At 48.6% G+C, this 26,475-nt stretch overlaps 2 protein-coding genes across 6 annotated transcripts in view; one reads left to right on the forward strand and one right to left on the reverse strand.

The window, feature by feature from the left end:
- The window catches only part of RFFL (ring finger and FYVE like domain containing E3 ubiquitin protein ligase), a 29,963-nt gene extending 18,250 nt beyond the window's left edge, over positions 1-11,713 (forward strand). For all 4 annotated transcript variants that reach the window (XM_027898596.1, XM_027898597.1, XM_027898600.1 and 1 more), the window contains 6 exons: positions 829-1,016; positions 4,846-5,250; positions 6,826-6,912; positions 7,282-7,489; positions 8,663-8,686; positions 9,219-11,713. In XM_027898596.1, the coding sequence (XP_027754397.1) occupies positions 834-1,016; positions 4,846-5,250; positions 6,826-6,912; positions 7,282-7,489; positions 8,663-8,686; positions 9,219-9,400 (1,089 nt within the window). In that variant the 5' untranslated portion in view covers positions 829-833 and the 3' untranslated portion in view covers positions 9,401-11,713. The remainder of the gene's footprint in view (positions 1-828; positions 1,017-4,845; positions 5,251-6,825; positions 6,913-7,281; positions 7,490-8,662; positions 8,687-9,218) is intronic.
- Positions 11,714-12,363: 650 nt separating this feature from the next.
- On the reverse strand, positions 12,364-24,577 carry LIG3 (DNA ligase 3). 2 transcript variants are annotated; one of them, XM_027898595.1, is made up of 20 exons: positions 24,459-24,577; positions 23,605-24,155; positions 22,991-23,119; positions 22,241-22,438; positions 21,649-21,796; positions 20,827-20,997; positions 20,089-20,166; positions 19,810-19,978; positions 19,020-19,175; positions 18,455-18,586; positions 17,613-17,692; positions 17,227-17,314; positions 16,670-16,747; positions 16,309-16,432; positions 15,823-15,965; positions 14,977-15,051; positions 14,590-14,736; positions 13,805-13,979; positions 13,001-13,092; positions 12,364-12,888 (listed from the first exon to the last, which is right to left on the reverse strand). In XM_027898595.1, the coding sequence occupies exons 2-20, from the start codon at positions 24,134-24,136 to the stop codon at positions 12,652-12,654; spliced, it is 2,952 nt and encodes a 983-aa protein (XP_027754396.1). In that variant the 5' UTR covers positions 24,137-24,155; positions 24,459-24,577; the 3' UTR covers positions 12,364-12,651. The 2 variants fall into 2 exon arrangements, 1 of the variants encoding a protein (XP_027754396.1); XR_003572856.1 differs by lacking the exon at positions 12,364-12,888 and adding an exon at positions 13,401-13,535 and having other exon boundaries at positions 13,008-13,092.
- Positions 24,578-26,475: the final 1,898 nt, after the last annotated feature.

Here is a 26,475-nt window from a genome sequence, read left to right on the forward strand (position 1 = left end):
TGAGTGATGACACATGGTGTGTGCTCCAGAAACTGAATGCCCAGATGAATTCAGATTTCTTTGTAAACTCCCAAAAGCAAGTTTATAGCAGTGTATTTTTGGAATACTGTTGCATAGGTGGTCTTGGGAGACTTCAAAACTGAGCCTTTTGCACTGGACTGTTAGGATTTCAGGTAAGTGTGTGTTTATATGTATGTGTGTATAATATATATAATTTGACTTGAAAAAATAAACAAGTGATTGTGTGTCTCTATAGATACAGTTGTTTTCCCAGGCAAGTTACTGGAAGCCAGTATTTGATTTTCCTTACATTGCTGATGCTGACTCGCTGTGTGATGATTTAGCCTTGTGATGCTGTAAATTCAGCTGAGAACTGCACTGTGTGGAATCAGTGGCTCCACTGTCCTTGCTTTTATTTTATCTTCTCAGATATTGTAGCTGTAAATCTGTAGAGGGATTTAAGATGAGGCTGAAGAATAACCATCATGATTTTATTTAACTGCCATATGCCACATAATTCCAGCTTCTGTTTTCTTTTCCTGATGCACAAAACCCAAGGGATTGCAGCTTATGTGGAACAGAGACAGCCTGTTACGGCAAACTTAGAATCTCCTCAGCCAAGTGGAACGTAAAATTTATCTTATCTTCACATGAAATTCTAGTAATAACTGTCCTGAGCTGCATTTGTGCCTTCCCACCAAAGGCACGTTGTGCCGGAGGAAGGATCATAATTAAGGGAGACAGTGTTAGCAGTGGATGGTGGTGGGCAAGGTAACTGCAGTTCACACCGAGCCCCGCGCCGTTCCTAACCCTCTTTCCTCCTCACAGTTACTATGTGGGCGAGCTGCTGCAACTGGTTCTGTCTGGACGGCTCACCCGAGGAGATGCAGCCGCAGCCGCCGCCAGCCCGAGCCCAGGCCTATTCCAACCCCGGCTACAGCTCCTTCCCCTCTCCCACGGCTCCCGAGCAGAGCTGCAAGGGCTGCGGGATGCAGTTCGGCAGCTCCGCCAGCAAGGTGAGTGCTGGCAGTGTTCAGCTGCTGCCTTTGGCCACCCACAGCCACTCGGGAAGGAAAGGGGTACTCACCAGAGGCCTCTGCTTTGAGGACATTCCATGTGGGGAAAGACTTCTGGGTGTTCAGTCGTTCTGTCACAATTAGGAATCCTGAATGTGGCTGGAAACGCTTCAGCAGGCTTGGCTGGAAAGAGGAAAGGCAAGCTGCTGATAATCACTTGAAGGAGCACTAGCTTAGACGTGATTTATTGTTATTTGAAAGCACTGATGTCCTTTAAAAAAGAAATACGTAAGTTCTGGCAAGAGGTTTAAGTGATGTTTGTGCTTTCATCCGCCTGTCTCTTTTCCAAACTTGTTGCTTTCAAACTGAAAAAGCCAGGGAAGTTTATTGAGGGTGTGTGTAGAATTGCTGAAGCAAAAAAAAAACCTCAACAAACCCCAAACCAACCCCGAATTTATATTATCTTGTTTGTGAACTCCATATATGTGAGTATATAGATGCCAAAATAACTGCTGCCACGGGACTTTTAATTCGACAGCAAATCCTGCCTGGATTTGCATTATTTGGGCACGGTGGGTCCTGTAATGCTGCTTGAAAATGTTTTAGGGAGGAAAGTTGTTCTACATCCACATTCTGCGGCTTAAGAAGTGTCTGATCTATAGTGTGTTACTGAACTTAAGAATGTGAGAATGCACTAATAATAGTGAATTTTGGCCACAGCCCTTTTAGGTTAGATGGGTAAGTTCATAAACTGTTTTTCCTTGCACGTTTTTATTCGTGCACAAGGGACACCCAAGTGGGAAATGGTAAGTCTGGGCTGTTGCTTTCTTCTCACAGAACAGGGATATTGATGCATTTTGCTCTAAAAAAAAACCCAAAACAAACAAACAAAAAAACCCCAAAAGCACAGTGGTGGTATCTGAAGTACTTGATATTTTAATTGTATTTTAATTGTCACAGAACATGGCCCCTACCAGAAGGGTTAGGGTAGGGGACATTTAAATGGAACATGTACTTACAGGGTGCTTTCCAGTAACTGTTGGAGCATCTTTAAAGGATGTAACATTTAATCATGGTAGCAAAAATCTTTCAGTTTTTTTGGCATTTTCCTAGATGACTATTTTGATCTTGGTTTTCTGCAGCAAACTGATTCCTCAAGGTCTTTTAAATTTAAACCAAGCATTCTTCACCCCCCTCTCTGCTGAGAGAAAGCTGTGGCATCCTTGGTGGGTACTTTGGATTATTCTTCCATCCTCCCCCATTTTCTGATTTCTGTCTGCCCTGAACTGGCTGACATTTTCTGGAAGGTGCCTGTCTTTGCACACTTCAGGAAAAGGCTCCTGGCAAGCTGCAGTGTGAGATTAAAAAACCCCTGAACAACAGTAGTGAAAGCCTGAATGTTGGCACTTGGTGTTCTCCTGCACACAGAGAAGAGCCAAGGGAATCAGGGCCCCATCCTGGTGTCTCTGGGAGATGGGGCTGTCAGAGCAAACACCCAGGAACAACCACCTCCATCCTGGACACGGCCTGACCTTTTGGGAGCAGGCTTTAATTTACAACAACACTTCAAACTAATCATTCTGAAGCGCCCAGAACCTCCCATCACCGCCCTTGTAGTCAGAGCTCAGCAAATACATCAAAGCTGTAAAAGCTGCTGGAGGCTGAGCTGTTCCCCACTCGTGCCTGGTTGAACACTTGGTGCTCAGACACAGGCTGGGGGGTGTTTTTGTCTGCAGATGAAGCCTAGTGCTGAACTGATAAGCCAGAGACGTGCCTGGCTTTATTTTGACTTCTCAAAAGTATCATTTGATAACCAGGGCAGGCTGTCATTACTGTTAATGGCTTGCAAGGAACACTGTGGATAACACAGCCCTTGCGCTGGGCCTGCTTACGTGACACCTGAAGGTGGGAGTGCTCCAGCAGGGCTTTTCTGGCTGGAAGGTCCTTGGCCATGCAGAAGTTCTCTTTGGAGCAGGTTTGGCTTCCCCCTGCCAGAAAAAAGTGGGCTTGTTTGGGGGTTTTGGGTTATTTTGTGGGGGTTTTATTGCTGGGGGGGGGGGGTATTTGGTTTTGCTTGTTTTTTTTTCATCTCAGTTCTTCTGATTTCTGCCATGTCAGAGATGGGCAGTTGAGAGAGGGCAAGTTGTCAGTGAGGTTATTTTCCACTTCTTTGCCTTTGTGGAGTGGTTTTTTCCCCTGCCCTAGACACACAGAGCATTAGTTCCTGTCTCTGCCCTGAAAACTTCCCAAGAAACAGGATTGCTCCTGTAATCACAGGGTCAGGAAAAAATTACATATGAATGGCTTTTATAATGACCAAGTTAAGGAAAACTTCTCAAAACTGGATGTTTTGTGGGAATTGCCTTGCTTTCTGATTGATGGAAGTCACTTTTCCTTGGCAGGCTCCCAGACAGGGCTTTTGAGATGAGGTTTCAAGTTTGCATGACCAGAGATCCTCTCTGTGGTAGAAATTTTCATGTCTTAAAGTGCTGGGGCAGGAAATGGGGATTCTTTCCACTAACTGTAAGTGTATTCCAGGGTCTAAATGAGAGGCCTGTGGGTGTTAATTGTAAGGCTGTGTGGGGAGCCAGGGGGCTGCCAGGGGATCAGAAGGAGCTTTTGTAAGCAAGTAGGGTATTTACACCCTGTAAAACATGAGAAACATCTGCTCTCTTTGAACTGTGTAGTCAGAGATGTTCTTTAATCACTAGAACCGATTCATAAAACAGTTCTCTTTTGTCCTTGAGTTTGTATTTGTTGCATCTCCAGCTCCACGTGTCTACTTTTCCTTGCACAAAGGAAGGATCAGGATGTCAGGATTTCATAGAGGTGCTTGGCTTCTCTGAGACTCTGAATCACCTTCTTTAACCAGCACTGAAACCACTTCTTTCTTCCCTCAGGGCTTTTTAAAAGGCACGTAATGTGGCTGTTCTGCTGCTATTCCTATTGGAAAATGTAGAATTTGCCTTTCCAAAGTGCTGAACAGTCAAGTTTCTGCAGAAGTCAACACGGACTGTGAGTGCTTGGAACTTCTGAAAATCGAGCCCTGAATGACAAGATCAGAACAGTATCAAATATAAACATTAAACAACAGAATTTCATCTGTAAAGTTTTTAAATGTCTGGGGCCTAATATTTCCAAAACTTCCAACACTTTCTGTCTAGCACTAACTGGCACACAGTGGGTGCATTATTTTCAAAATAAGCTATTTTTTGTTGTATAAATAAATGCTGAGTTCTTTGATGTCTGTTTTACACTGTAAGCTTTGCTGTTCCCTTTCCCTCTTATGGTGAAAGAAAGATTCATTTAGTGATTGCAGCAAATTGGAGGGTAAAAAAAGGGGAAGGGGGGTGGTGGGGGAGGGAGGTCATTCATAGCAAGTATTAAATTTATGAAAGAGAGAAATGTTTTTAAGTAGTTCCCTCCAGTGCTGGAGCTTTCTGAATGCACAGAGCAATATGTACAAATAGCTGGAATTCACGTGCAAGACAGAGATTCCCTTAGAGGTATCTCCTGATTTCCTTTGGCTCAGACTGAATGAGCAGGTGCAGAAAACTCCTGCCATTTGAGGGAACTGACTGGGAATGTAACGCTTCATTCTGGGGGAACGGGGTTCTCCAGGAACCATGAGGAAGGTAGAGATCTGCTCAGGGATCAGGCCTTTTCCTCATTTAGGACCACGGGGAAACAGACTGAGCGCTTTTCCATAAATCCCCAGGTTTTGATTGTGCTTTCGCAGAGGCTGCTGCTCCCTTTGGCTTCCGGACGGGAGGTCACCGTGTCCCCCTGGCACAGGATGGGTTTGATTCCTTTCCCCTCTCTTTACCAGCACATCTGCTTGGACTGTAAGAAGAATTTTTGCACGTCCTGCTCCAGCCAGCCCGAGGGGGGGCCCCTGCTCTGCCACCTCTGCCAGCGCTTCCGAGCCACGGCTTTCCAGCGGGAAGAGCTGATAAAGATGAAGGTGAAGGACCTGCGAGACTACCTGGCCCTCCACGAGATCTCCACGGAGTTTTGTCGTGAAAAGGAGGACCTGGTGTTTCTGATCCTTGGCCAGCAGCCTGTAATTAGCCAGGAGGATCAGATAAGAACAAGCACATTTAATACCAGAGCCTCTGGACAGCAAGACTTTGTGAGTCACCCCCCAACCAGCCTGTCCTCTTCTACCTCACTCGAGGAGTCTTCGGTGTCTACAGATCCCATCTCAACTTCAGTAGCTCAGGAGCACCAGCAGGTACAGTCTCTGGCCAGAACCATCCTCTGCAAAATCATTCATCTCTGGTTTTGGATTAACTCCTAAGATGTTGCCTGTGGTTTTGCCGTGTGAAGCTGTGACTTGCTGTCACTAATTTTGCTGTGCCGTTCATTAGTGGATTTGAATGTGGTGGGCAGTGCTGAGCACGTCAAGCATTCACTCTCAGAGCAACAGCACCGGTTTGGGGTGGGTTTTCCCTGGTCCGCACTTGCACTGCCACAAGATGCTCCTGTGCCTGGTCCTTTGGGGCTGACAACTCCTGACAACCGTGTGCAGGTGTGATGAAGTGGTTGATACTGTTCTTTAATTCCTGTGCCAGGCAGCAGGCACAGACTGAAGCACTTTGGGAACTGGAACTGATGAGAAAGATGATAGGAAGTAGGCGATGGTTTTGGTGTCTCCTGCACTCAGATCAATAGAAAACAAACCAAACAAGCCCCGAGTCTGTCGCCGAGGCTTCGGCTTAAGATGAACCTGCAGTTCTGACAAACCTCGTCAGGGGCATTTGAGCTTAATTATTTTTTATTGACCTTGCTTTGTTTGTCTTTCTGCTTTCTGCTGTGGGAAGTTTACTCAGTGTTTGACATCTGCTCCTTGTCCTATTACAAAGTTAATAGGTGTATTTAGTTCCCTGAAAACGTGTGTACCTTCTGCTTCCTCAGCAGATAAATCTAGTTCAAAGGAGGAGCTTTCCTGGGAGAACGTTTTTTTTTACAAATCATTAAAAGGCATTTTAATTGCCTGGTTTTCTGGATATTGCCATTCCAGTTTTTACCAGCTCTGTTGTCTTCCCTTAGTGCCCCGTGATACATTTCAGCTTCTTGTCTCTACTTGCATGACATCCTGCTCCACTTCGGGCTCTTTGATGGTTATTGTTGTTCTTGTGCTCTGTAAATATTAACAAGTCCCCACCTGGATAAGTAGGATGGTAACATTACAGCCTCTTTGTCAGTAGGAAACCAGAGGGGAAGGGAGGCTGCTGAGGGTGAGTCAGATACAATTACACTTCTCATTTTATGGAGAGCCCAGAGCAGCTGCTCAGCTTTTTCCCTCCAGCTTTGTTGCTGCTGGTCCTTCACTCGGAGTCTCCTGTTTGCCCGCTCCAGAACCCACCTGAGGAGGGGTTTGTCTGGTTCCTGTGAAGATCTGGAGACTCTGAGCTGTGTTAGAGGAGGGTTGTACAGAGCCTTGCACTGAGAGCTCAGGTGCTGTCAGAGCTCTGACCTCACACCAGTGTGACACTCAGGGAAGGACTGCATCCATACACACATGGGTGCATTTGGTCTCCTCCTGATCCAGCCTCACAAGAGCATCCTGTGGGATTTTACTGCGCAGGTTCTGTACTGAGGCTTTAAAGGTTCAGAGGCTGCACTTCAGAAAGTTTTGTTTGTGTGAGTGCTGCACAGGGAATGCTCTGTGAGTGTGCCTGGCTCGTACCTTGTGCTGCCCTCGTCCTTCCAGGGGCTAGGGATTGCAGGGACTCTGCACTGGAGCTGATGTCCCTCTGGACACCCACAGATACACTGTTGGTGAAAGCTTTATCTCCTCTTGTAGGCCAATGGTCATGTGCCTCCCAGCCCAGTTGGTGTGACAGCAGTTGAGGATACAGCAGAGGAAGCACCAGCAGAGGAGGAGACGCAGGTTTGTGTGTCCTGGAATTGGATGACAAGGAATACCAGGTTTCCTGGGCTGTATTTGCTACAACAGAATCATTACTGCAGAGCTGGGTGGCTGAACAGTAACTGAGACTGAAAACTGGCAGACCTAACCAACCCCCTCCTGTGGCAGCACCTTGTCCTACACACAGAGGAGAAACTGGTGTCACTTGGACACTGATAATAGAAATTATTTATTTCTGTCTTAATATTTGTGTTTCTGATGGAGGAATTCAGAGTAACCAGTTATATTCCTCCAGACGTGAATTCCTGCTCACGCAGATACCGAAAGTTGATTCGAATTGTGGGTTTAGGTGTTGAGGACAAGAATCATTCCACCTTTGTTCCCTTCCAGTCTACTGACTCTGAAGATAACCTGGTGCAGGGCAGGAAGGCCTCTCTCTCCGACCTGAGGAGCGTCGGGGACATCAACGCGCTCTCCGTGCGGCAGCTCAAGGAGATCCTCGCCCGCAACTTCGTCACTTACAAAGGCTGCTGCGAAAAGTGGGAGCTGATGGAGAGGGTGACCCGTCTCTACAGAGAGAAAGACCCTCAGCATCTAGGTGAGAAGCTTAGCAAACGTGTGCCTGTTTTCCAGGTTTTCCCTTTTTTTTGGTAACAGTTGTAGAAGGAAATAGAACTTTCCTTACATTTCTGTTTTGTGCAAGTGGGGAGGAAGGATGGAGTGTTTTGCACATTAGAGTGAAAGGAGCTGAACTCTGCTCACCACTACCTGTAGTTATTTGAGGAGAGCCTTCTGGGACCTTTGGAGAGCCACTGCCCTGTGGCAGCAACATGAGAGCTGTGCACCCTTCCCCTCAGATGGTGTGTGGCTGTGGCACATCCCACTGGGCACTGCCTCGGCCACAGAACAGCTGCTGTGTGACACGCCTGAGCTCTTCCTTCTGCACTTGTGGTAACTGGGAAAGTGATCAGGGAAATGCCCTCCCCAGGCAGGAAACTGTGACCAAAAAGCAGCTGGGAAATTCAGAGTATGAGCTCAGGACAGTGGGGGTTTGACTCTGTCTTATCTCAAGAGCGTTCCTGCTGGGCCTGCTCAGGGAGAGGTGAGGGGATAGAGGTGCACAGAAAATGTACCTGGCTTGACTTTCAGGTGTCACTTTGCACTTCCAGGGCATTACTTAAAAACCACACAGACTTGTACATTATTTACAAGAGAAACTTATTTTAACACTGATTCCATAGGTTTGTTTCTCAGTGCTGTCCAAACTACTCATTTCCTCAAATGCATCTCTCTCAGCATTGTCCTCTATAAATGAAACAAGATTTAAGACACCTCCTTTGGGTTTATATTCCTGTATCTTGTGCTTTTGATAGAATTTATCCTTCTCTCTTAATCACAGTTGCCTCTGTGTGTGTCCCAACAATCCTGGTGCTTGTGCAACACCAAAGAAACTGGCATGAGAGGCTGCTGCAGGTGCAGCATTAGGGAGCCAAACTCTGCACTCCTTCCAGGGCTGTCTCAAAAACTGAGACATGCTTTTGGAGTGCTGCTTATCTCTGTGAATCCTTAAGTGTTGTGTAAGCTCAGGATAGGAGAAAGTTTCTTGCCAGCTGTTGAACCTGTCGTGCTCAGAGCCCAGCCTGTGCCTCTCGTGGGGATCAGCAAAAAGCAGTTTTGGTTTAGCAACTCCCTCAGGGCTTTCAGCCCTTGCCTGGTAACGTTTCTGCCCCAGCTGGTTCTCACCAAATCACTTTCTCTTTTTCTGTTGCAGTTTCTGACACGGATGATCAAACTGGTAAGTGATATCCTTAATCCTGGATTTGTTTAGGTGGGAAAAACCCTCTGAGATCAAGTCCAACAGTTTGCCCAGCACTGCCGAGGCCTCCACTGACCCTGTCCCAAGTGCCATATCCACATGGCTTTTAAATCCCCCCCAGGGTTATTTGTTCCACCACAGCCCTGAGCAGCTGTGCCAATGCTTGACCACCCTTTTGGGACAGAATTTTCCCCCTATATCCAATCTAAACCTCCCCTGGCACAACTTGGGGCCATTTCCTCTTGTCCTGTCGGTTACTTGGGAGGAGAGACCCACGTTGCTTCACTGAAGTCGCTTCCTGATTCACCTGCTGAGAATCTCAGTGGTGTTTTCAGTGGAAAAGCTAAAACTTCTGATGGAGCAGATACAGACACAAGGGGTGGGGGTTCTTTTGCAGCCCTTCCATGTGCAAATTTCCATTAGGGAAGCCCCTCAGCAGAGCCCACTGGGCTCACACGAACCCAGCACACCTCCCTCTGTGTCACCAAGCCGTGGTCTCGTGTCCCCTCAGGTGGTGCTGGGCAGCCCAGCAGCGAGGACAACCTGTGCAGGATCTGCATGGATGCTCCCATTGACTGTGTCCTGCTGGAATGTGGGCACATGGTGACGTGCACCAAGTGCGGGAAGCGGATGAGCGAGTGTCCCATCTGCCGCCAGTACGTCATCAGGGCCGTGCACGTCTTCAGGACATAACTGGGGGGGGGGCTGGGGGTGCCCTGAAGCCTCCTCTGCTGCCAGAGAAACGGTCCACATCGCTACAAGTAGTTACAAACAGACCCCGCCGGAAGGGAGGGAAGGAGGAAGCCTTGGGGGAAAACCGTCCTGCTCAAGCCACGCCCGACTCTGCTGTTCCCACCATCGTGCTTTACACCACAGTGCCTGCACTCCCTGGAGCTCAGTGCCAGCAATCATCAACCACCCACCTCCCAGGATAACTCCATCCTCTCTGCTGAGGAGAGATGGACGCTCGGCTTTCCACCACAAAGATCAGCTCCAGAGGCTTTGTATTTTCCTCTGAATAATAAAAGCGAACTGGGGTCTCAAAAAGTGTCCTTTGTTTTGCTGCTCAGGCTACACCCAGCAACAACTTGGTTTTCAAAGATTTAAAATGTCACTGTGCTTGTTAATTTTACTTTTAATTTAATGTAAAACCATGTTATGCTTGCAGGACAGGCAGACTGCCTCTGCTTTCCCTGATTCCAGCCTAGTGCAATTATGGAAAAATGTATCATTTTATATGAAGGTTGCCTTTGTATTGTTGAGGACTGTTGGGAGGGAGGCTCTGTGAGCATCCAGCCTGGCCCTGTATGGTGGTTTTGGTTTGTGCCACAGGGAGGGAGGTGTCTGGTTTGGTTGTTGTTGACTGCTTTGACTCCACAGGCTTCCCAGCACAAACTGAACTGCCTTCACTTGCTGGAAGAGCTACAAATCCAAGGCTTGAATCTTCCTGAGGGTTTAGTGAGGGAACCACTCAGCTGGAGAGCAGGGAGGCCTCCACTGCTACACAATCATATCTAAGTACAGGTGACTTTCTTTTCAGAAGGGAATCGTGGAAGAAAGCCATGAGCAATCACCTCTGCAGGTCAGCTTCCCCCCCTCCTCCTGGGGTGTTCTTCAGTTCTGTTCCCTTCAGGCTGTCTATCAAAAGCAAGTTATTTTGTCCTTCCTGCTGGTGAGGGTCCCTGCTCTGATCCCTGACAGCTGCAGGCCCTCACAGCGCTCCTGGGCAGCGTGTGCAGGTGGAAGGACTTGCCAGAGATGATTGTAACTCGTGTATTTTCCCCTTAGTGTGTTTGGCTGCTGCACAGCCAAGCTTCAGACTCCTCATGCCTTAAGTTTCCATCACCACGGGATTGTGCACTCATTCCAAGGCATTTGTGGAGCTGGGAACCTCCTGCTGCAGGGCTGGGCTGTCTGGCTCTGGGGAGAGGTGATCACTCCATGTTCAGACATGCTGGCCTGTCTGCCAGCGGGGAACAGCACAAATCCCAGTGTCCCCTCGCAGCTCCTGGAGCACTGGAAGGGCAGTTGCAGGAATAGCAGCAAAGCTCCTTGTGCAGTGAGTGATAACAATGTCAACAGCAAATTAAACTCTGTTTTTACCAGGGACTGTTGCAGGAGCAGCAATTCAGCTGCAGGGAGTGCAGGGTCTGTGCTCTGCTGGAGCCAAGAGAGCACCTGAGGTGAGGAATCTGTGGCTGAGGAGGCAGCAGAACCCCTGCAGTGCTGAGGTGGTCTCAGAACTCCACCAAAAGGCAGCAGCTGCTGCAGTTTACTGAACTAAACACCGAGTTTTACCTCTTTGCCTGGTCAGGTTGTTCTTTAACCTTTAGCTTAAGGTTTAACAGGTTCCAGCACGAGAAAGAACTGGTACAATTCCACACATTGTGTTAAAGACAGGTAAGCAGTGACTGTGTTTACTCCTGGGGAGGGCACAGGGATCTCCAGGAGGTACAGGAATACACAAAGTGCTGAATTTAGTAAATTCACTGTGAAAATTCATGTCATATTTTTCAATAAACTCAGGGCTGGGGGAATTTAGCAGGAAGAAGATTATTCCCCTATGGACAGATGTGCTTTGCCTTGTAGAGGGTAGGCTTACTTTCTACAGCAGATAAATCAAGTTGCAGATCCATGCCTGAAATTTTAGGGTTGAGAAGATACACCCAGTGACTCCAAAATGTGCTTTCTGAAGGCAGGACTCTTCTTATTCCCTTTGTAAAAGAGGTATGTGTGACTTGTTTTTCAAGGAAAAATCAAAATCTGGAGGAAACTGATAGATGATGCAAAGGAATATAATATTCTGAACTAATAAAGTAAATGGAAATATTTATGTGCTTTATGTACACTGTACATTGTTTAAAGACTTCAAAAGTTAATATTCTACTTGAAAGGGCATGTTATTCTCTGTTAAATCCTCTTGGTACTATGACGGTTAAACTTACTAGTTTTGGTACAGAAGTTTGGTTTATAATTTTATAATAAAGTTGAAATGTGATTTAGTTACCTTTGTTTCTGACTCTGTTAAAACAGGTGGGGAGAAAAGCACAGATCCTGCAGCTCCTGCTGAACCTCAGCCAGAAACTGCTCAAATATTGTTAGTGGGGGATACAAAGTAGAGAGGAGGTTGAAGGGGAAAAGTTACCTGACAACAAATGCACGTGGCCATTTGCAAGGCAGTTAAAAGCAATAACTATTTCCAACCCCCTCCTTCTTTATTTCATTAATATTCAAGCACTTGAAATAGTCTTGAACAGCTTCCCGGGAGGTCTAAATTATCCTAAAAAGATCGAGGTAGTGGAGTTCCTTTCTCAGCTTTTGCTTGTTGCAACATGAATAGCAGAGCAGGGGAGCAACGGATCCTGGGAAACAAACCCTCCAGGAGGATACTTGGATAGTGCCACAGGAGCTGCTCCAACAGCAGCTTATTTGGTGTCCTGGTTTTAACATGAAACCTACACCAAGGTGTTGCAGCCCCGAGTGGAGTGTCAGGGACAGGAGAGAAAAGGCAAAACCAGGAGAAGGACACGTGACCTCTCTGTAAATTGTACCCACACAGCAAAACTGTGCTGGCACAGCAGCCAACACTTTCACACAGTGGGTGGTCTGTTTTCCTGTCCAGGCAGAGAGTAACCTTGGTAAAATAAGCCCTGAGAGCAAAGGAAAAACTGCTTCAGTTTTATTTCTTTATCTATAAAAATACCCAAACTTTAAAAACCCAAGCAGACTAACCCAGCACCCGGGTGAGGGCAGGGGTGTCTACAGTATGGGCAGGAAAATGGGATTCAGCAGTGACATTTCTTCAGAGAGTTAATTTATTCCATAAGGTTGCTGTGGATCTTTGTAAGCACCTCTGCTGGCATTTCATGTCTGTCCACAACTGCACCTTTCCTTCCACCTACCTAGCTCTGGGCTGCTCCTGTGGCAGGACTGTCAACACCCCGCTAGCACGGGGCCACCAGCCTCCTCTTGCGGATGCATTCCCAGATCCACCTGGGAGAGACACGCTGAGCACCAGGGTTGCCATCAGTGTCCCCGATGACGTGGGTGGCCGAGGCCGTGTCAAACTCTGTCACCAGGTCCCCGTCGTAGGCGATGAAGTAGCGCCGCAGTTTGTCGAAGTCCCGCACGGAGGGCGGCAGGTACAGCCTCACCCCCGTGAAAATGTCCAGCAGTGGGTGCTGAGGGAGGGAAGGACGAATGAATTTCCAGGTGCAAGGCAAAAGTGAGCAGACAATGCAACTGCCTCAGCCTCCTCCCACCCCACAGAGGTTGCTGTCCAGCCAACTGTACCTTTTTGCCGTTGTCCTCCATCTCCGATGCTTTTCTCTTCTCCCCTCGTTTCTCCTCCGATTTTTGAGGGGATTCAAGGTTTGCTTTGCTCTCTAAAAACAAAACACTTGTCTCATTCCTGTGCTCTGTCCAGATATTGGTTGTGTATTAACGTGAGGGGAGAGAGTGAAAACAGTAAAATGGAAAAGTTTCCTTCCCTCTTTCTGGGAAATCCACGGATTAGAATGTAACGAGTAAGACACATTTTTCTACTGTAAATGGTGTGGGGGAACCTCCTGCCCTCATTTCCAGGATGCTGCTGCCATCTGCCCTCTGTGCTATCACCTAACTATCCTTCTTGGAAACTGCTCAGCAATTTGCTTCACGTTGATCCCCAGTGACAAACACAAACTCAATTTACCTGGAAATCACCTCCATGCAGGTGTCCCATTACATGCATGAATTCCATCCAAATAAAATTAAATACTGGTTCATGGCCAAAAACATCTAACCAAAGGGCATGTGACGTGCAGGAACAGGAGCTGGGAACACCAACCTAAAAATGGCATCCATCAGTGCTGCTTCCTTCCATCCATCTTTTCCCAATCCCAGCACACCTCAGAGCTGTGGCTACTCAATCCATGCTGGGAACAGCACAGGCCAAACTAAGGGTCTGAAGAGCTTTGCCTGTTCTCCCTGACATGCACATGGAAGGTGCTGTGGGAGCCTCAAGCCTCTGACAGCAGGCAAAGATCCTGACCCAGCCTGCCCCAAACACACGGAGCACACCCCCCCAGTGTTCCTCTCCTGGGAACACCATCTTACCTTCTGGCTTCTGGGCTTTTGCAGGGGACTTGTTCGGGGGGGTTTTAATACTGCTGTGAGGTGTGGAAGACCTGGAGTTCCCCTCGTTCTCTCCACTGCTGCCAGCTGTGGACTCATCCTCCTCCCCGGCACCAGCGCTTAAATCAGCCTTCTCCTTGGAGAGTTGGTACAGCTCCTGCCCCCCAAAACAGAGCGTGAATGTCTGACCAGACAGGAGCTGTAACTGGAGTTACAGGGACTCCTCTTGTTTGTTCCCCCCCAGGGCTGTGTGAGGACAGCCCAGACTCCAGGAACTACCTGAGCTCAGAGCTCACCCCCAGCTCACTGCAGGGCTGGCACCAGGACAGTTGCATCAGCAGAGGAGGAGGAGTGGTGGGTGCAGCCCAAGGGTCCTGGCTGGCTCCCACTTGCCCCCAGGACTGGGCTTGGGTTATGCACAGCCACTTCCTAAATTATCTCCCAACTGGGAAACTGAATGACCCTAAAGAGAATAAAGGCCACCTCCTTGAGGAAGGCAATTCCTCACCACGGGGTGTTACAGGAGCTGATAAAACCAGCTGCCAGCAGAGTCTTTCCTGACAGGGCACAACACAACAGCTTGGGAGACTCGAGAGACCCCGTGACAGAGTGACATTCCCGTCACAGTGACCCAGCGAGCGGCCTGAGACAAGGGAACCATGTGGGAGTTGCCTTCACCTCACACCCCGCTACCCAAACCTACATTCTGAGCGGGGATTGTTGCCAGAGCTCACAGCCCAGCGTGTGCAGGAGCACTGTTAGCTCACCTTCAGCTGCTGCAGGTTGGTGGCCGTTTGCCAGTCCTTGTCGTCCCGGATGCGGGTGCAGCGCGGGAAGCGGATGGAGATCCCGTCTGCAGTGTGGGCCTCGGCCTTGGAGAACTCAGCGCCCGTGATCTCCCACACTGGGGCTTTCTGAACACACCAGGGAGGGAGTCACATCACATTCCTGTTCTCCCACGAAACAACTAATCAATAACCCCCCTCCCCATTCCATATACACAAACTGACCCTCTGGATCACCTCAATTAGAAAAACTTACTTTTTCCAATAAGTCAGAGATCCTTCACTAAGGATCATGTCCTTAAAGGACATGAAACAGATTGTTATGTCAGGGTTGGGAAACGGGAGTTAAATGAATATGACAGCACCTACCTTTGGATCTGGGACAATGAAGTCTGGGTAGTAGGTTTTGTTTACTTTGAGCCACCGTGGAATTTTACTAGGATTCTGTTAATTAAAGCACAGATCCAAAATAATAGCACTTATATATGAACCTACTACTATAAGAATTGCTGAAACATAACCTAGAAGTAAATTATTATATAGGTATTACATTGCCTTTGCATGGATGAAACTTGCTTTAGCCTGATTTGCAGCAGTCTCTCTCTTCTAGAAAATCCCAAATATTACCTGGAACACAGCTCTCAATTCCTGTCATTTGCATGTGAAACAATAACACTGTTGCTCCAATTGTGATTTATGTAAAACTACCCATTTTTTAAAGATTCTATAACCCTGATGCAAATGGCCTTCAGGATGTCATGTGAATATTAAAATTCTCTGTTTATTTGTTAAATCTTGAAAAGTAAGATTCCTCACATAAATAAGCCACTCAGAAAAGTCTGAACTCCACAACACATTAGGTCATGGAACTCTAAGTCTGACTTGAGCTCTTCTCTCCCGCAGCCCCATCTAGTGACTGTCTTTGCCAATTGCAATATGCCCCCAAGAATTGATACCCTTCCCAATAAAACTCTGTCCAGGCAGGAAACAGATGGTGCCTGGCTTCCCACTCAGTGTCTGAGTACAAATCCCAGGCAGTGCCTCACCAGGAGCTGGCTGTGCTGACACCTCACTTGTGTCAGAGCGGTTTATCTGCTTTAACTCTTGTTCCTTCCCAGCAGAGCAGTTAAACCAGCATTTAACCAGCCCCTCAGCACCAGCTCAGCCCTTTGCTGAGCATCCCTTCGCTCCCCTCCACCCTAGAGCCCCTCTCACCTTGCTGATCTTCACCATGTCCAGCTCCGTCTGCAGGCGCGCCAAGGTGGCATCGTCGTGGCCACCCGAGCACTTGGTCACAGTGCACCACTTCTCACTCTCGGGATCGTAGCAGCCCATGAGGAAGATGGACATCATCCCCCCTGCACAGGGAAGAGTAGGGCGGGTCACATCTACAGGAGAAGCCACAGCTTTTCAAAAAGCAACGTTAAGGAGCCAAGCTCCTTTAGCATCTTTGGGAGGCAAAGGGAGTCGGGCTGTGATGGCTCCAGGGCACCGGTTCCCACATACAGAGCCCCTGCAAGAGCCCAGCCCAGCCCCTCCAGCCCTGCTGTGCCAAACACCCCACACTGAACTCGGCCCAGCAGCTGATGGGCTGCAGCACATAACCACTGTTACAGCCAGTCTCATTCTGGTAGGAACAGGAAAAAGCTTGGGAGTTTCCTGAACTGACAGATCTCCAACGTAAGCCAGCTCCAGACTTGCCTTTACTGCCTTGTCCATAGAAAGCTCCCAGCACCACCAGGTCAGCGGTGTCAGCCATGGCCCCCTCGTTGAGATAGTCCTTCTTCACCTTCAGCCAGTGTCGTTTGCCTGGTTCATAACTTCCCTGTGCAAAGCAAGGCAAGAAGCCCCCTCAGAGAGGTCACCTGGTGGGCAGCAGCTCCTCAAACAGCCCTTGCCTTTATCCAGCCCAGCAGCTCCTGGAAGGAACAACCTGGACTGGATGTCAGCACCCACAAAACCCAGACCCAAGAGGGGCTCAGCCTTGTGTGCTTCATCCACAGATTCTGTTGTTATTGCCCAGTTCCCAGCATACCCCAGTAAAGAGTAAATGGGAACCTGCCTTTATATCTTTCAACACCAGTCCTTCCAGTCCCTCACGGATCACTCGGGCGATCATGTCGGCCAGATCTGAAGCTTTCTGAAAAGAAGAGGAATCATCGTGAGCTCTGCACTGCCAAAGGGTCTCCAGGCTTTCTGTTTAGAGCAGTGGTGCACTAAATCCAAAGCAACTGAAGAGAGGAACAGGTAACTTCGTAACAGTTTTCCAAGGAGGATCCTGTACACGATCTCTCTGCTGCACATTCAGTGACTTCTCCAAGAAAAGGGTTGGCTTGTTAGAAGCCAACCCCTCAGATGTCCCATATGTGCATGATCAGATTTTCTCAGGCAGCAGCACCTGCTTCCTTCTCTACCCACCTGCCTTGGGACCTATGAACCTTCTTCCTCCCCAAATGCTTTCTCTGCCCAAAACATCCAAACATTCTCCACCAAACCCCAGGTGCTACATAAATCAGAGCAGAAGCAGAACCACTGACAGGGTGAATTTGCAGACACAGTCCTAAAAAAGGCTGTGCGTTGAGGAGCACTGCAGCCACGGGGAGTGAACGCTGAGCTCACCGTGACGTGTTTCATCTCCGAGAACAGGATCCGGTTGGGGATTTCCACCATGTTGTCGTGGAGGAACTTGCGACGTTCACACAGAGGCCTAAACCAGGGAATGGGTAATTAGGGACAAGCAGCAACTTTACCATGAACATAAGATGAGCTGGTACTGAGCCACACCCAATTTATCTGAAATGCAGCTGGCTCCAATATTCTGGAAGTGCAGAGCAAGATGGAGCTCCGTAGTGAAACTCTTTGGCACAGCAAGGACTCTCCCACGCAGGAGCAATTTTACAGGGTGAGTGGCCAGTCTGACAGCCAAAGTGACCTCGTGCCTTTGCACTGGTGGTTTCGTGCTGGGAAGCCAATCAGGGCCACTCTCACACCTGCCAGAGACACACCTGTCCATCAGGCTGATGTTGTTGAAGTAGATGCAGTCAAACACAAAGAGGCAAACGTTGGCATCTTGGAAAGCAGCTTTCTGCAAGACAAGATCCATTAAAAGAAATCTGCAGTCACAGCAAGCAGCAACAAGGAGTTTCAGAAAAGCAACAGAAACAAAATTATGGATTTATATCTCCATAATATTTTAGTTAGGATAAGCTTAGGCCTCGTCTAATAGGCAGGAGCATTCTGAGAATTAAGATTTAGACTGAATGTGCCAAAGCACAAACTAAGGAGATAAAACACGGTAATTTCCTGGTGACAGGGAAATAATGCCACAAATATTAATGACCTGGGGCAATGCAACATCTGTCACTGCTGCTGCAACAAAACCCAGCAAATTTCTAGAGACATCGGATTAATGGCTACTTCTAACCTAAGCCCTCAGAGTTTAATTTTCACTTTACTGTCCTCTTCCTCACCCCTATTTAGTCCAGACACAAGCTCTACATAGCAATCATATGGATTAAATACTCTGCATCGCTGTGGGCTGCCACTCTGCTTATCATGGCTCGAGCAATCACAGAATTGCAAGATTTTCCAAAGATTATTTTAATATTTATCTGGAGCTGAAGTTTTCTTACTGTCCTGCCAGTGATCATGTTAATATAAAATCAATTGTATTAGGGCAGTAGCTTTCCATTAATATCAGCCTTCTCCATTATCTTGTTTATTCTCCAGATGCTCCAGCAAGCACCAGAGCTCTGAAATTACCCTGTGATAAGATAGTGGTGCCTTTAAGTCAGCAGAATAAGAACCTCCAACCACAACAAAATGGGGTTTATTTAATTTCTTTTACCTTGTGCACACCAAGACTCCCAAAAGGAAGTGGCTTGCCAGTTTTGTTGTCAATCAGAAGAACTTCTGAATCCAGGATCATGCTCTGCCCACCAGGGAAAGCCTGGGGGATGAAGTCCTTAAAATGGGCTACCTTGGGAAAATAAAAAAGAAAAGAAAAATAAGTCTATTGGTTGAAGAGAAGGACTCACTCCAATGAAGGTGTTTTCTCCAGAAGTGTCTGAGGCACATGTGGGCATATCTGCACTAGCTTTACTGCGGTGCGTGCAGCACAGCCTACAAATAAAAAGATGAGACTTGAATAAAGAGAACCAAGCCACCCAATTGGCATCAAGGTTCCCAAAATGCAGTTCATAAAGAGGCCTCTATGGCAAACAGCTTGAGTTTCAAGCCCTTGACGTGCGCCAAAACGAAGTGATGACAATTCTACCAAGTGTTGCTTTTCCAGACTCCAAATAGCGAAATTATAAATAAGTTTGCAAGAGAAGGAATCCTCCTTGCCTACAGAACGAAACTACTGTGGAATCCAGTCGAGGAGCTGGCACCACCAGGGTACAGGGGCTTACTTTGTGTGGCAGGACAGGTTTGAGGCTCCTGCTGAAGTAGTTGAAGTGATCCCCGTTTTTGTGGACCTGCACCCTCTCCCCATCATATTTAATCTCAGCGTACATGCCATTGGGGCACTTCTTCATGGCATATTCGATGGACTTGCAGGCTTCAGCCTTCAGGGGGAGAGAGAAGACACAATCTCAGGTAACATATTGGAAAATAAAGATGCTTTTTCCCTAAGTTCACGAAGAAACTACCAATTCCCTTGTAAATATTTTTGTACAGTCTCTGATAGATAGGCCAAGTTTTCCTTTTCTTAATTACTCATTTACTTAGAATCATCTGCATATGCCCAGATAATTACAGCTTTCCAGTGCTTATCTCCTCCAAACACTTAAAAGGTGTAAGCACTGTGCTTTTTGCAGGAGTGCACTCAGCCCAGAAGCAAATATTTAACTCTGATTCGTTCAAACAAAAAGCCAAACTTATTTGAATCTCTAACCCAGTGGAAAGCTAACAGTATTTCTAGAGAAAGGATCAACTTCTGGAAGGACAGCAAACACAGAAGTCACTTTTAAAAGCAGGTCAAGATTTTATCTTGGCAGTGGCACTGAAGGCACAAGGACTGAGTACACTGAATATTGGCCTCTTGGTAGATGCTTTATGAAATGGCATCAAACAAAAATCAGCACTACGAGCTCACAGTGCCCACAGCCACTTCTCTGGCTGCTGATCCCTCCAGAGGAGGGTCTCTGCCAGCGCTCCAGAGCTCCATCCCTCGCTGGGGCTGGAGCGGAGCCAACGTACCAGCATGGGCTGCACGGGGGTCATGAGCGAGGCCTGCACGCTCAGCGTTCGCTTCAGCCCCGGCACCTTCTCGGCCTCCTGCTGGTTCTGCAGCACCCGCTCCACCACGTCCTGCAGGTTCCGCGACGCCTTGAACGCCTCGTAGGCGTTGGGATCCAGCGCGTCCAGCCTGGGACAAAGCGGGGAGGGGAGGGGAAGGTGGATCAGCATCAGATCTGCTGCTCCCGGCTGACAAAACGAGTGTTTCTGGTTTTACCTCGCAGTGAACGTCAGACTTACACGTGCTTCGCTCCAGCGTTCATTTTCAAGTCGTGCTTAATTAGCCGGATGATGCACTTCAGATCATTGCCTGTACACCTGAAGAATGAAAGAGAAGATTCAGCAATGGTGGAAATTGAACTGAGCCACCTTCCAGCTGAAGAAACAGAGCCAGATCTCTTTAAAAGGAAAGGTCCTCCCCTTACAGAGGGTTTAAACTCAAACGAGGACACGCATTACTAATGACACCTAAGAGGCACAAGAGAACATCCAAAAGGCTTTTTAGCATCTTTATGTTTGAATGCCAGTATTAATTCTGCCTCAGTGTTGATGTACCATCCAAAATGTATTTAATTAATGCATCAAGTCTAAGTGCCTCAAATCAACACGAACCGAGACAGACCAAGAATCTTTAACACGTCTTAATTGCATTTCCCAACATACCTAAAAAAGGCAACTTAATTAACAGCTAAACTCCATTAAGGTAGTTGTTCTGCAAGTCACTTCTTTGGTACTGATTGAACAGCATCTTGACAGGCAAGGATGAAGTTCTCTGGCATGAACAGGAGCCATACACATTCTCTGTTGCTGGCCTGCAGTCAAGGTGTTTCAATCACACCACTAACAGTGGCTTATGGATGTTAATTAAGTTCAGTTTCTGTAGCTCGTGATTAACTTGTCAGCTATTCCAGCCTGTGATCCCGAGGTAACCACTCCTAGTGGTAGGACAAACCTCCCGAGGCCGACTGCTTCCCTTACCTGCGACTGATCTGCTGCAGCACACTTTGCTGGTCATCCTCCTTAGTGAGCTTTGAGAGCTGGGTCAGGAATTCATCGACCTCCTGGATGGTCAGGAGGCTTTTGGCTGCTGGGGGACAAGTCTTGCTCTGTTCGAAGAAGATGCGGATGGTCTCGGAAACATCTCCCTGTCTCCAAAACCAAAATGAGGGTGTGGATCAGAGTGGGGATGCCACTGGGGATTCAGCATGGTTCCAGCAACCAGGATAAAGGACAGGAATGATGCTGGGATTGCATGAAGAATTTGGAATCAAACGTTCAAAGAAGCTGTCGTGACACAGAACAAAGCTGCTCAGGATCGTCAGTCCCCAGCTCCTGTGCACAGGGATTCCATGCACAGGTGAGCACTTGCAATTGTACCAGGGTAGCTTAATTCTATCTACCAACTACAGCTCACAGTGACAGATCTTAATTGAATCCTACTTTTTGATAGGTGATGTTACAAAAAGAGTAATATGAATCCATCATAAGAATGTGCCAGACAAAGCAGTTTAGACAAACAGATTCAGCCCAACTTGCCCAGATATTTTAGCCTTGCTTTCTAAAGTTGGATTTAATATAGGTGAATTTGTATCTTTCTTTCTACTAAAAAATGATTTTCCAAAGGTTCCAGAAGGCAGAAGATGCCCTGAAAACTGCTAAAGCCAAGAAAAAACAAAATAAACCACCAGTTCCCATTCTAACAGTCTAACATTTTAAAATAGGAATAAAAAACCCAAAGCATTACAGAATTTCCATAACCAAAGACTGAAATGCAGAGAACTGCTGCCTGTACTCACCTGCTCCAGGTCCCGGACCATTTCGTCTTGGTTGCAGTTAAAAATCCTACTAAAGAGCTTCACAATCTGCTTATCATTCAAGTTGTAAACTGTTTTAATGACACCCGGTAACAGCAGCTTAATGGTCAAGTATACATCACCATGAAAACCATCTGGGGAAAATAAAAAGCACAGGCCATTATAAGTGTGATAATTTATCTGCACATACAGGCTCTGGTTGGTTGTGCCCATTTGCATGACCCTGGGGATGAAACCCACAGCTGGGCCTTCCTCTTTGCACCATTCTGTTTTCTGTTTCACGTGAAAGGAGATTTTTTTTTTAGGGGCAATAACCACGATTTTCCTCCAAATGTGATCTCAGCACTAAATTTGGCACCCAAGAACGTTCCCTACAATACCAGAGTGAGACGTTCTGGTCTGAATTTGTCACTTAAACAGTTTGCAAACGTTATCTCCACAGCTCAGAAATCACCACAGCACGCAGCTGGGACTGCATAGCAACCTGATTTTATTTCACCTTTCCTTTTTGAACTAAAACTTTGAGGTTGACTTTGACAGGGCTTTCAGACACTGAGAATTTCAAGCAGGGATCGTACCTCCTCCAGATCCCTTCCTCAGGAAGTCCTGGATGATCTGTGTTTTCACATTGTAGCTTGGCTTCTCAGCCACCATGGCACAGAGCTTCCGGAACTCCCGCAGCAAACAGTCCTTGTGCTTGGGATCACATCTGGCTGCAGACAGGCTGGACTTGTGGGAAGAGTTTGCAGAGACAGCTTCTGAATTCTTTGGCTTGGCTGCATCACACACAGAACAAGTTGCTTTTTTTAACAAGTATAACACAGTGCAAATTTTAAAGGCACCTATGCTTGGCAAGCTGAGAACATTCCCAGCATGCTGGAAAAGCATCAGAACTGACTAATGACGTGTGCTATCCCAAAATTTGTGACTTCATATTTATTATCACAAAAAAACAAGCCCAACTATTTTTTAATTACTTTTATTTTTTACATTAAACCAAAATTTTCTGGGTCTTAATTCTACCAGACTAGTATGATTAAGCCATGGTGAGATGGAGTTCCAGCTGGCAGATGCCTCAGTTTTACCTCTACTTTATAAGCCTTTGCTCCTCATGGCAGGACGTTTTCATAAAATCATTTCTAAAATGGGGGGGAAAAATGTCCTCATCCCATTTTTATCCCTAACATCAACACCCTGATCTCTCTGGCTGCGTTGTAGCTACTTGTGCTCTGGATGGTTTGGAGCTACAGATAAAAAACTACTGATCTGAGCCAAGTTAAAACCGTTATTAGAAGAAACTGATATTCCAGAATCAGTTTAAGTCTTACCTGTGAAGCCAGAGAACTTCTTTGGTGATGGACTGGCAAGATCTTTTGTAGTCAGTTGTCCTGTGGCAGTGAGTTTAGCCTGGACTATCACCTTTTTCTTCGGGGTACTTCCAGCCTTGGAATTGGCTTCTGCAAACCAGCAAGGTTCAAAAAGGCAGTCAGAAATAATCTCACACATCCCTTAACATATTACCTACGATATACTGATAACAAAGTCTTAAAAGAACTGGGAATTGGGGAAATAAAAAAAAAATAAATGGACGTTTTTCAGATAACAAAAGTTAAAAGAATATGTACTGTACTAAAGATCATGGAAAAAGATTAAAGTGCAAAATAACTGACGCTTTCTCCTGGGTTTTATCTGCCCATGAATTAAACCACTTAGATCTTATGCACAATCAGTTGTGACAAATGAATCAAGAGGAGCTTCTGTAGAAGTGACTATTTCTTCCCTTTCCTACAGGCCTGAGACACAGGTTGGAGCAGCACTACCCACTTTGTCCCTAAGCCATACAAATACATCCACGAGGATTTCATGACAAAGGCACAGCTGGGTGACATAACTTGAAAGCAAGCAGAAAAGCAACCCAGGTGCTTATTGCCTTGTGCCTCACCTGAGATGTGCTTGTTGATTAATTCTTTATCCTCATCCTGCAGCTCTTCCCACCCCTCCAAGTCCGTGATGTCCTCGATTTTCTTGGTGGTGGCCCGGGCCTTGTCCAGCTTCTCAAACATGCACTTGACATGGTACCACTCCTTCATGTCCCCGCCGGACTCCGTGAAAGGGTTGGGGACAATCTTCCCGATGCGGCACACCCCCTTCACGATCTTCTCCTTGCACTTCTTGCAGCCGGCCGTGCCGCGCTTGGCGTAGTCCACGCAGTACCTCTGCTCGGCCATGTCCCCCGCGGCCGTGCAGGCCTGACGCGGCCACGGGCTCAGAAACAGAGAGAGGGGAAAAGCGCCGGCCCCGCCGCCCTGCAGGGGCACGGGCTGTGACAGCAGCTGGCACCAGCGCCCGGCGCCGAGTCCCGCGCAGCAGGAGAAGGCTCTGGGCAAGCAGATCCGTGCGAGGGGGGAGAACAGCCCCGCGCCCCCGCTGAGGGCCCGGGCGGCGTGTGACAGAGCCCTGCAGCCCGTGGGCATCCAGTCCGTGCGGGGAGAGCTGCGGGACAGGGGAGACACGGACTGAGCACCCCCTGCCTCGTGTCCGCCGGGAGCCCCCCAGCCCTCCCCGCTCCGCGCCCGGGACCCGCTCCACAGCGGCCTCACAGCCCCGCCGAGCCCTCCTCACCGCCCAAACCCCCACAGCCCACACCGCGACCCCATAACTCCCTCCCGACTCTCAGCCCGCCCTCAGCCCTTTCTCCCCTCACACTCCCGCCCCGCCGCTTTCCCGCGCTGCCCAACCGCGGCCTCCCGCCGCCGCCGCACGCCCCAGGCCGCTCTCCCGTCCATCTCCGCTCACCGAGCTCCTCACGGCGCCGCCATCCCGCCCTGCCCGTTCCGTCCGGTGACCGCCGGGACCCCTTTCCCCCTCACACACCTCCCACAGCCCCAGCGCCTCAGCGCGGGGCGCCCCCGGGACACGAACGCGCCCGCCCGGCTTCCGTAGAGGAACGGCCCGGGCGCGCGCGGCGGGCTGGGCCCCGCCCCTTCCGTGACGAACGGGCGGGCGGGGCCTCGCGCGGGGCTCCGCCCCCCGCCCTGCCCTCAGCCCCGCCCCGCCTCGCCCCGGGCACGCGCCGAGAGCGCGACCTGAGGAGGGGGGAGAATCCCCACCGTGAGGGGATACAGGGGCCGTGCCCCGAGGGGACGAAGGGTCTCTGCCCCGAGGGGAGGGAGGGACAGTCTGAGGGAATACAGACTTCTAGACCTAAGGGGACGAAGGGTCTGTGCCCTGAGGCGGTACACAGTCCGTGCCCTGAGGCCACACAGAGTGCCGTGCCCCGCTTATCTCGCCCTGAGGCGAGGGCGGCTGCCTGTCCTGAGGTGGCGGCGGTTCCCCACCTCACGGGTGGATCCATAGGGAAACTGTCCCTGTCCGCGGCAATGGCGGGTCCCCACCACACGAGTGGTGCCACAGGAGCACTGTGCCCTGCGTGTCCCGCCCTGAGGAGATTCCCTAATCCCGACCTCCCAAACTCGGCGTTCCAAGAGCACTACATCGAGTTGGGGCAGGCCTGAGGGAATGCCCTGTCCATGCCTGCACCACATTGCCCTCCAAGAGTGCTTCACGATGCTGGTGCGGGTTTGAGGCATTTCCCAATCTCCAGCCTCACAGAACTGACCCTTCAAGAGTGCTGGGCCATGTTGGTGCAGGTTTGAGGTGCTGCCGTGTCACCTGGCCCTCAGCCTGGGCCCTCCATCTGTCCCTGCACAGCCCTGAGGTGCTGCTCTACCACCAGACCTCCCAAAATTGTCCCTCCCAGAGCCTGGTCCTGAGGTGCTGCTGTGTCACCCCAGCCCTCTGAGAACATCCCTTCATCCCAGTACAGCAGGCACACACCTGCAGTCCAGCTGCTGGCTCTCTGGTGGTGGCAGCCAGCCCTGTTCCTCTGACAAAAGTGCTGTTGTGCTGTGCCAGGAGGCTGCTGAGGCAGCTGGAATGGATGAAACACACCGCCACAGGATTCCTGCCTTCATCCAGGGAAAGGGATGCTGTGTAGGTTGACACGGCCAGGCTGTCTCTGACCTGCTTTGCTGTATCTCAAAGGCAGAGTATGAGACACAAGATAGAGAATTTGCCTCACCAGCCACATATTTGTCTTTTTGTTGGCCTCCAGCTACTTGCAAAGCAAGCTACAGGCAGTCTTTCTCAGCACACCAAACTCCAGCTACACAAACCACACTACTTGGAGCTGTGGATGACTGTAACAACTATGTAGTCACAAAACTGGGATGATATCTGGCATAAGCACTTCTGATCAGTGGGATCTGGCTATGGAGCAGGCAGTCTGCATTAATTTTCAATACTTCAGATTGCAATACTTTGCTCTCGGACAATACCTTCAATCCATCATCTCAGGATGGAAACACACCTTTCTGGCCCTCATGGCCCAGAAATGGTGGAAACCCCAAAACAAAAGAAAGAAATAAGCACCCCCAACCAAATCCAACTGGGGCTCTGAGTCACAGCAGAGGAATTCCAGGAGGATTCAGGGACTTCATGGAGGACTTTCTGACTGCTATTGACTTTTTGTGGAAGACACCCAGACCAGCACCAGACTGTTGCAGACTGTTGGCTGAGCCAAAAGGCTGTGTGCATTCAGCTCCGAGACCCTGCAATTGGCAGACTCAGATTAGAGCTACGTGTGTGAGTTTAACGTGGTTCGATTTTTAAATCATTCAGATCCCTTTGGAAAAGGTGCACCACTGAGAAATTGTTTGCAGAACCAGCAGCGACTGGGTGCAACAGTTAGTACGGACACCGAGATCTTAGAGGGAAAGGAAACAATAAAACCCAGGTGAAGACGTGGTGGGTG

This window comes from Empidonax traillii, unplaced genomic scaffold (genome assembly GCF_003031625.1).
Source record: "Empidonax traillii isolate 1590-97213 ecotype Southwest subspecies unplaced genomic scaffold, ASM303162v1 scaffold607:size387008, whole genome shotgun sequence".
NCBI lineage: Eukaryota > Metazoa > Chordata > Aves > Passeriformes > Tyrannidae > Empidonax > Empidonax traillii.

Bases quoted from the DNA above. Each gene is read 5' to 3' on its own strand.
- LIG3 (XM_027898595.1), bottom strand. From the start codon at position 24,136: ATGCCCACGGGCTGCAGGGCTCTGTCACACGCCGCCCGGGCCCTCAGC. The intron at 18,587-19,019 runs GTAAGCCCCTGT...TATTTTCCCAAG, and splicing joins AACCTGTCCTGCCACACAAA to GTAGCCCATTTTAAGGACTT. The intron at 16,433-16,669 runs GCAGGTTCCCAT...TGCTTTGCACAG, and splicing joins TGGTGTTGAAAGATATAAAG to GGAAGTTATGAACCAGGCAA.